At 34.0% G+C, this 9,863-nt stretch overlaps 1 protein-coding gene across 1 annotated transcript; it reads left to right on the top strand.

Annotated features, from left to right (window-relative positions):
• The first annotated feature begins 5,417 nt into the window (after positions 1-5,417).
• LOC132632357 (probable arabinose 5-phosphate isomerase) lies at positions 5,418-9,646 on the top strand. Its single transcript, XM_060348257.1, has 3 exons — positions 5,418-6,204; positions 7,189-7,412; positions 9,218-9,646. Exons 1-3 carry the CDS (start codon positions 5,566-5,568, stop codon positions 9,372-9,374), a joined length of 1,020 nt encoding a protein of 339 aa, XP_060204240.1. The 5' UTR covers positions 5,418-5,565; the 3' UTR covers positions 9,375-9,646.
• The last annotated feature ends 217 nt before the right edge of the window (positions 9,647-9,863 follow it).

Below are 9,863 nucleotides of genomic sequence, written 5' to 3'. Positions count from 1 at the left end.
CCTGTTTGGATGGGTTTAAAATAAGCAGCTTATAAGTTGTTTCCTTAAGCTGTTGAAACAGCTTATAAGCAAAAAAAAAAATAAGTTGAGGCAGGCTAACTTATTTTTTTGGCTTATAAGCTGTTTTCAGCTTATAAGCTGCTTTAGATAAGCTAAGCCAAATGGATCCAATTATTGTTTTGGGCTTATTTTACCCACAAAATGATTTTAAGCTGGCCAGCCAATCACTCAAAAAAGCTGAAAACAGCTTATAAGCAACTTATAAGCCAATCCAAACGGGCTCTTAATTTATATGATATAATTTAAAAGGTATAATTTAAAAAAAAAAAAAAAACTAGTTTCCTTAAATATGTCATAAATTTGCGTGAATATAAAGCTTTTGAAACTTGTGAAAACATTTATGTAACTATAAAAGCTTGTCATTTTTTTATAAAACGAAAAATTTATAAGCTAATTTATTTTCTAATTTAATTAGAAACAATTTAAGGAAATTAATGAGTACAAAATATCATAATATTTGTGTGATTATAATACTTGAAAAAACATTTTTATAAAAGTCTGTCATTAAGAATAAAATGAAAGGTTTAAAATTAAATTATTTAAATATAAAAACAATATATATTTACTGAAACAGAAAGGTTATGTCATATCATTTGCTAGATTTATGTTGTCTTTTTTTCTTTTTTCTTTTTTTCTTCAACAATAAGATGTTGTTAGACTAGGATACCCACTCGCTCACTGCTTGGCATAAGTTATTTCAAGGGTCTTTATTTATTTCAAGGGTTTTTATTTATTTATATTTGAGCTACTCCCTGGTGGACAAAGTGTGTAAGCTGGAAAAGCACGTTCAAATCATAAATTCACTTTTGCTGCCGTATTTTCTTATAGCTCTTTATTTTTCCTTACATTTCATTTTATGTGACACAACCTTTCTGCCTGGATGCCCTTAATGAAATATCTTATTTCATAAAAAGAAAATCTTTCAGGAGAGTTGTTCTCAAAATTTATTCAAGATCTGAAAATTGTTAAAAGTAGAAGAAAGTATTATGATGCCAACATCTCTAATAAGAAAATCTTTCAGGAGTCGTTCTCAAATTTTATTCAAGTTCTGAAAATTGTTAAAAGTAGATCAGAAGAAAGTATTATTTATGTCAACGTCTTTAAATTTATTCATATTTAAAGGGGGTATGTCAATTTTTGTTTTGAAGTGAGTCCCCGTAATCCCCTTTTTGCCCCTAAATAAATTTGGAGTTTATGCATATTCAAAAATGTTTTATAGTAATTGAAAGCACTGGAATATAGTATAACTGTATAAGCAGAATTATGCTATGCAACAAGCTCTTTGTCAAATTTTGATTGCGTGAACATGTTGAAGAAAGTAAAAGCAATTCGAAGTGGGTCCTATCTATTTACAACCACAACGCAGCTGTTATTGCTGTGAGGCTCTTTGGGCGTCGGTGATTGGAACTGAAAGCAATGCCAGAGGCGTCGAATTTTTTTCACTTTATAGAAGAGGGAATTCCCAATCAGTACATTTTAGTTAATTATATCTTGATTTTTTAAAAATAATAATTATTTTTTAAAAAAAAATAAAAAAATCAGGCCAAGATCGTTATCGAGCATGAACTCCTTCAATGGTCAACTGAAATTAAAAGATAGAGTTCACATATATTAAAAAGAAAAAAATGAATAGAAAACCAAGAAAGAATTGAACGTGAAATAGCAAAAGTAACTGCGGCCCACATTTATATTTATATTTATTTTTATATTTATAATTTATACTATTATAGAAGAGGGATAAATTTTTTGGATATTTAGGTGATTTTATATTTAGGTAATTACTCTAAATAAGTTAATTGTTGTACATGTTTTATTAGTTTTTTACAGTGCTGACTTTTTAGCCCTTTGATACAGTCGCATTGATTTCAAGTGGGGTCATTTATTATTATGACTATGGCCGATAACTTTTTTCAATTAACTTGCCCATTGCTCACATAGTCATATTTATGAACCTATTCATAGTTTAAATTTGTTTTCGTTGTACGTATACATTACTGCCTCCTCCTGGTCATATTATTGGTATTTTTAATTTTTAGATTTAGTCCAAAATATATAATCATTTATATCATAAAAAAAGTAATAATTATTTTCATAAAATTATCTTTCTCGAAGGGTATGTTCAAGCTAAAAACACAATCGGTGGGAAATAATTCTGATTTTTGACGGACTTAACTTCGCGTTTCATCATTCGTTCCATGTACTAATGATGCGTAGTGCTTTAATTTTCATTTTTTAGAGCATAGGCTTGTTAGATTCAATTGTTTTGACATTAAATTACGATTATTATTCTTTTTCTTAATAAATTGCATACTGCTATAATTATAGATTCTTTTATTCAGAATTACATAGTCTGAACTAACAACGAATTAGTATCAATGACCTAGGTGTTACTTCTGACCTTAATAAAATAAAGTTGGATCTCAAGATTTCTAGCAAATAATTGTGTGTCATGACAAATATTCTTTTCGAAACAGGTTATTATCAAAATATATCAAAACTAAATTAAGGAATTCTTAACATTTGTTCACTGTTTTTACATAATTTAATTTCCACATCGTGTTGCTACCTTCGATCTTGCTGCAATAAATGAATCTTGAAATATAAAATTATTCATTTCTTGAACTTCATAATATTTGGAAAAAATGTGCTTTATTACGTTTGAATACTCATAGTTATTTGGTTTAATGAAAGACAAATTTGATAATAAAAATCCCGCATATAGGGAGAGGTTTACCAATCCATCAGAACTTATGACGATCCGTCAGAATTTTGCTTGCATATACGAGGCAAGTTTTTGCCCAACCATTCGTATTCTGAGATCCACCAAAACTTGCGAGTCATTTTTAAAAAAATTATAATCGTGAGTCATTTTTAAATTTATGACATAATTTGTACTAAAGTCCGGACAATCCTCAAGGACTTTTGGCAAGACAAGTTTTTGCTCATCCATCAGAAGTTATGATGATCCGCGGGGAATTACTATCATATTGTGGCACACAAACTATTTTTATAAAATGAGTCAAACCTAACTTTTTTTTTTCTCATTCAAAACCTAAAATTGTGACACAAAAATATCCTATTTATACAAATCAAAATGCAATATCCGAGGATAGAAAATGTTGGGCGCACGGGCTACGCTTATCTAGTTTATATATATTCAATGAATTTTTCAAGATAAATACAGAATTGACCTAAAGTTACTGGATTCGTCGAACCCGCAAATCCTATGCTAGCTCCGCTCCTGATTAGGTTTAGGGAACAGGGCAAATATACCCCATAACTTTCTGATTTAGAGTTGATGGAGCTCTCGTTAAAAAAAGTTGCGAGGATATATGTGAGCCACTTTTTAACAAGGGTATATCAGCTCTAAATTGTAACGATGAAGGGTATATTTACCCTTTTTCCTTAGGGTTTAAGCAGTCTGCAGGCTTCTTTTAATTTGGTGTCGGATACTCGTTTCAGAGGCCGATTAATCCAAATTTGTATCGGATTTTTTTTTCATTTTGCGGTAAAGAACTTATTATGAAAAGCCGATTGTACTTGCAAGGCTCGAACTCGAGAACTCTTAGTTCTAATTACTTAGCACCCCATCATAACCTTTAGTAATAAGCAGGATGCGTCACTGCTACTTTCTTTTTTAATATTTCAGTTTCATAATTTATTATTTTGATTGGCAGTGTAGGCATTTTTTAGCTATGTACTGTTGTGTATACTCGAAAACTTTAATTCTTTGAGATCAATTACTATTATATAAGATTATATTTCTAAATGTTTAATTTGTTAACAATGTATTTGAGTCGAGAGGGAGTCCAGTAATAATGACTTTATAGCTGTTACCTTTGAGACACTGTCTGTGTCGGTGGTTTGGAAAGATCGGCGATATATCACACGGATTAAGTTATTCTATCTAGTAAAATTCTATTTCACACGTTAGTTAGATTACGACATAATAATTTTGTTTTTAAAATTGCGTTTAGTAATTGAGTAATAAGAGGCTAGTCCCGTTTGGAAAAAACAAGAACACTTACTAATGAATAAGATGCAAGATTAACAACAAAATGATAAGATATAATTTAAGATATGAAAAATCGGTTCGAGCTGCACCGCAGAAGGCGCTTACCCTCTGTTTGGATGGTCGTTTCTCGCGCTTCATTAATGTACAATATGGTATGATACAGTATGGTGTTGTATTGTATTGTACTGTATTAATGAACACAATGTTTGGATAGACTGTATCGTTTGTTGTGGTTTAATAATATTTGTATTGTTTGATTTGACTGTATGGTACTGTATAATAACTTATAAAAAGTTTACTAAAATACCCTTAATTCTTAATTAAAAATTAATTTATATATATTAATAAAACTCAGGTAAAGAACAAAATAGAAACTTTAAAAAATAAGTAGGTAGTGGGTGGTGTGAGGTGGATGGTTGTGGGATGAGGGTGGGGGTAGTGGGTGAGTGGTTGTGGGGGTGGGGTTGGGTGGTGGTAAGGCGTAGTGGGTGGAGGTGGTGGAGGGGTGGGTGGTTGTGGGATGAGCGTGGGGTGAGTTGTTGTAGGGTGGGGTTGGGCGAGGGTGATGGGGTAGTGGGTGGCAGAGAAGTGGAGTAGTTGGGCATGGGGGTGGGTGGTAGGGTGGGGGTGGGGGTGGGGGTGGGTGAGTGACGAGGGTGGGGTTAGTGGTAGCATGGGGCAGGGGTGGGGTGGGGTGGATGGTGGAGGGGGTATAATGGAGAAATGAAATACGTAACCACAGAAAAATCACCAAATCCGTGGTTATAAAAATTGAGACTTTTCATGGTTATATAACCATGGAATGATCCACGAATTTACAACATCATACCACATAATTTTAAGAATAATGAAAACAAACATGATTTCATAAAAAATCATGCATTAATGAACCACGAGAAACCACCATCCAAACAGGGGGTTAAGAGTACATTTCCGTTGTTATTTTTAGTGCAATAGCTTATTCTTAAGATGCAACAAATCATTTAGGAATTTCCTAATATTCACTCAGATAATAAGAATTTCAAAAAATTCTTATATCTCGCAACTATTTCTATAGAAATGAAGCTGAACATTCGTAATTTCATCCTCCACGCATAATGTTTAAACTTAAAATTGAAATGCAAATAAAACAAGTTAATATCTCTGATTTCTCAACACTCATAAAAATTATATTTTTTACCAAAGATTGTGAGAAAAATTAACAAAGATTGACTCTTGAAAAAACATATCTTTTTTTTTTTTGAATCCCTTTATCTTTTCCACAGAGAAAGAAAAGGATTGGTCATTAAAGTGAACACTTGCTCTACAGATTTCTACACACTATAAATTCTGCTAAATACCTTATTCTTCTCAATCCCCGCGTTAAACAGTATCAACCGCTCACATTCTCTCCCTTGTTCTTCTCTCTTTCACACATTCACAGAAATAATACCTTTCAACAGAGAAAGTAAAGGAGATAACAAAGGAAACAAAATCAAGAAAACCAAAAAATGGGGTCTCTTCCACCACCATATTTGGATTTCTCAAAGCAAGATTCATCAATTGACCCAGATCAACTTCTTAAACTCTTCAAATCCCAACAAAATTACCTCAATCATTTCTTTCAAAATCTTGATCATTCCCAAACTCTAACTTTCACCCAAACACTCCTTAATGCCAAAGGTACAATTTACTTTACAGGTGTTGGTAAATCTGGATTTGTAGCCCAGAAAATCTCACAGACACTTGTTTCTTTGGGTATCAAATCTGGGTTTTTATCTCCTGTTGATGCATTACATGGAGACATTGGCATTTTAGATCCTCAAGATATATTGGTTATGTTTAGCAAAAGTGGGAATACAGAAGAATTGTTAAAGCTTGTACCTTGTGCAAAGGCAAAAAGGGTGTTCTTGATTTCTGTTACTTCTGTAAAGCCTAATTCTTTGATGGGTTTGTGTGATCTGAATGTGCATTTGCCTTTAGAGAGAGAGTTATGTCCGTTTGATTTGGCACCTGTGACATCTACAGCTATTCAAATGGTGTTTGGTGATACGGTGGCGATTGCTTTAATGGGGGCGAGGAATTTGAGCAAGGAAGAGTATGCTGCTAATCATCCTGCTGGGAGGATCGGGAAAAGCTTGATCTTTAAGGTGAGAAAGAGTAATATTATGTCTTTCTTTTGATGCTCTTTTTTGTGAAATGTGATTCTTTTATGATGTGTTTATTGTGGTTCTGAAGTAAGATCTTGGAAATATTCCCTAAATTGTAGTAGTTAAGGCTTGAGTCTGATTCTTTTCGTAGGTGTTTGGCCCTAGATTCCAAAAACAGGTCTGGAGCACTTCTTCAAATATCCAACTCCGAGTTGGATTTGAAAATTTTATAACCGATTTTGAAATAAAGTGAAAATTTATTCGGGAAAAAAGTGAATATCATGGCCAAACTGGTCCTTGGTATTTTCACCTTAATGTTGTATAGCATGAGCATGAATAAGGTTCATTCTTGTTCCACAGCCCCGTCCTCGGAGCTTCACTTTATGCATTGTTTCTGTTTGGGTCTGGGAAAATTAAAGTTGGGAAATAATGGTAATCTTGGTTTATGTACCTTTATGTGTACGATTTGCTTACTTGTAGTTTTTTTTGGTTTTTCAAATTGGCGGTAGTCAGTCCAAATCTTGGGTGTTGGAAGGTTATTTTGTCTAAATCTTGGCTGTTAGCAGGTTATTTTTAAGTGTTAATGCTTGTGGTTTATTACATTGCAATAGGTAGCTGTAGTCGGTTGCAATTGATGTGTGTGTATGGTTACGGATTATTTGATTCTGTTTTTTTCTTCTTCTTCTTTTTCTTTTGGTTCTTTGACTCCCAAAGGAAGATTATTGTCCAGCAACTGTCTTAAAGATGCCTCATTGATTTTCTCATTATCACTAAAAAATTTGGTATACAATGACTGTTGATTGGCTAGCTGCTCTAGCTCTGAGCCGTCTTTTAAGAATTGCATCAATTTTTCATATTTGCACATCTGGTTGAGACAGTGGTATCTCAACTTGTGGAAACTGCAACATGTGATGGGGGAAATGAAAAGTTTACGCTGAAGTTGAATATTCATCTAACTCTTGAGCTTGCCATCTAACTTTGCAGGTGAGAGATGTGATGAAGAAGAAAGAAGAACTTCCAATTTGCAAGGAAGGAGATCTTATTATGGATCAACTAGTAGAGCTGACAAGCAAAGGATGCGGGTGCCTCCTTGTTATTGATGAGGAGTTTCATCTGCTAGGCACATTCACCGATGGTGATTTACGTCGGACATTGAAAGCCAGCGGCGAAGGAATCTTCAAGCTTACAGTTGGAGAAATGTGTAACAGGTAATTTCTTACTTGTATCTCTGTTGCATATTTGTACCATCAATATACCAGTACCACCGAAAGACCTAATCCATGGGAAAAAGAACAAGTGGAAAAAGAAGGCAGAAAGGAAGAAAGATATATTGCTTCCACTGAAAGACACACAATTCCTTGAGGAATAAAAGAAAAATTTCTCGACAAGCACATCTTTGTTGTGGTTAATTTTCTAGCTTTCTATGGTCATGAATGTGCTTTAAGATTTTTGCTGTTGTCATTGTCTGGAAATAGATCTAAATTAGTGTTTTGTTAATCTATGGCGTGGTACTTAAAAAAAAAAAATAAAAAAAATAAAATGGCGTGGTACTTAATTTTCTTTGTTGGTCAAACATAGGATCCTGGTATTATCTTTCCCTTTCCAGAATATCAGTGGCATATTGTTGTAATGAGAACATATGTCTTTTTTCTTATAGCATTGATGGGCCAGTGTTTGTGAAGCGGTTGAAAGGAAGTAAATGATAAAGCACATGCATGTTATTTGGTTTTGAGAGACACTGATGACAATGCCTCTGTGGTCACCATAGAAATGTGTCAATGCGCATATATGCAAGTATTGGAGCCTCCCACATTTGTCTGATTGTGTTGCTTCAAGTGGGCAAACTGGGCATAGATTGTACTATCTGGAATTCAGAAGTTAAGATTAGGCTGAAATTTTGGAGGAATAGAGCAGGAACAATGCCACCAAACCACCCTCCCCCCTTTTTTGATAACCATGTTATACTCGGCGGATAATCGGTCTGTCCCTATACCATTCTCTTCTCCAATAGCAGGTTTTCTTGAAAGTAAGATTCAAGCTCGTGACTAACGCCCATCCCACACCGCTCGAGTTGTACATCTACCATTGAACCAAAACCATGGTACCCAACTCCCCCAACCCCACCCCTCTAGAAACAGTTAAGGGTGGAAGTTAATTGTTTAGTCGTGTGGACCAGTCCCTCCAGATTTGATGCTCTGTATAAGACCTAGTTCATAATATCGAATAATTGCTTGAGTACTCCATGTATATCTAATTTACTTGTGTCTATCAAACCTGAGTAACATGTATCAGGCCCTGGTGTATTTTCTCTTGTTAAAATTCTTGCATAAGGTAGGATACAGAGTGCAGATCCTTGTAAATTACTGTTACGAACATTGCATAAGCCGTCCTTCAATTATTCCTGGTTGTTAATATTCAAGTTCTCTTCCAATATGAATTTGAATTTTGTGACATTACTCGTTCAATTCAAGTAGGATGCGGTCTTTTGACTAGCCAGATGAGAAGTAAAGAATTATTCTTTGCTTCTGCCTTTAATTTATCAAAAAATAATAATTCCTTGCTTCTGCCATCAGAGCACATTGCTGATAGGATCTTTTGTGGCCCCCCAACCCCACCCCCCACCCGGTGGTGCTAATAGTTGTAGTAGTAATGATATTATTATGCATTCTTCTTCTGATCTTTTTAACCTATAATAGTACAGAGTCTCTTGAGAGGGAATTTGGATTATTAAGGAAGTAATTATATGTTTCCTTTCAGTTAAAGATTTGTGTCTGCATCATCTTTTTCAGTGATAAATCATACTGATATATAATTGATTCAGTTTCCTTCTATCTCTCACTATCACATGCATGTGATGCCCAACTTTGATATTGAAAAAGTATGATGGTAATGTATAGTTGTATACACTCTTAAAGCATCAACATAGTTTTCTTTGGATTAAGAGTAATCTAATGACACTTGTTCCAAATTCCTGAGATTAAAACATTTCTATAAATTAAATTTGGTGTTTCAGGCAACCAAGGACAATTTGTCCAGATGCTATGGCAGCTGATGCAATGCAGAAGATGGAATCTCCACCATCTCCAGTCCAGTTCTTGCCAGTTATTGATCAAGATAATGTCTTGATTGGTATTGTTACGCTACATGGACTGGTCTCAGCAGGCTTGTGAAGTTCTTGCCATTATCATTAATTCTTTTGTATATTGTTGGGTTTCTTACCCATTTTCTTCAGCTGATGTTATTTATTCCTGTAGCAATGATGAATATTAGTAAAATATTACAGCCACGTTATTAGACGCATATAGATTGGGCATAGAGTTAAAGCCCTGTATCCCCTCTTCAGGCCCTCCTCCTCTTACTGTTGTGTCTCTGAGTTTCGCATTTGTACCTGTTACAACGAGAGAGCATATATGATAATGATGATGATCATCTCAGTTCATTAGATCTATGCAAAATTGAGTTGAGAATATGAGTTTAATTCAGTGTTAGGTTTTGAAGTAATGTACTTAGATTTGTGCAAATTATGGATTTGTAGCAACTCTAGATTGCTGAGATTGGCTTTTCTTTGACATTGTTACTCAAGATGTTTGTATTCTATTCTTCAAATGATTCTTTAAAGAGATTTTTTGCCTCAAAATTTAACAAGTTAATCCAATTGG

This window comes from Lycium barbarum, chromosome 3 (assembly GCF_019175385.1).
Source record: "Lycium barbarum isolate Lr01 chromosome 3, ASM1917538v2, whole genome shotgun sequence".
NCBI lineage: Eukaryota > Viridiplantae > Streptophyta > Magnoliopsida > Solanales > Solanaceae > Lycium > Lycium barbarum.
The sequence above is the reverse complement of the archived record's forward strand: the minus strand, read 5'-3'. Positions and strand labels throughout refer to the sequence as shown.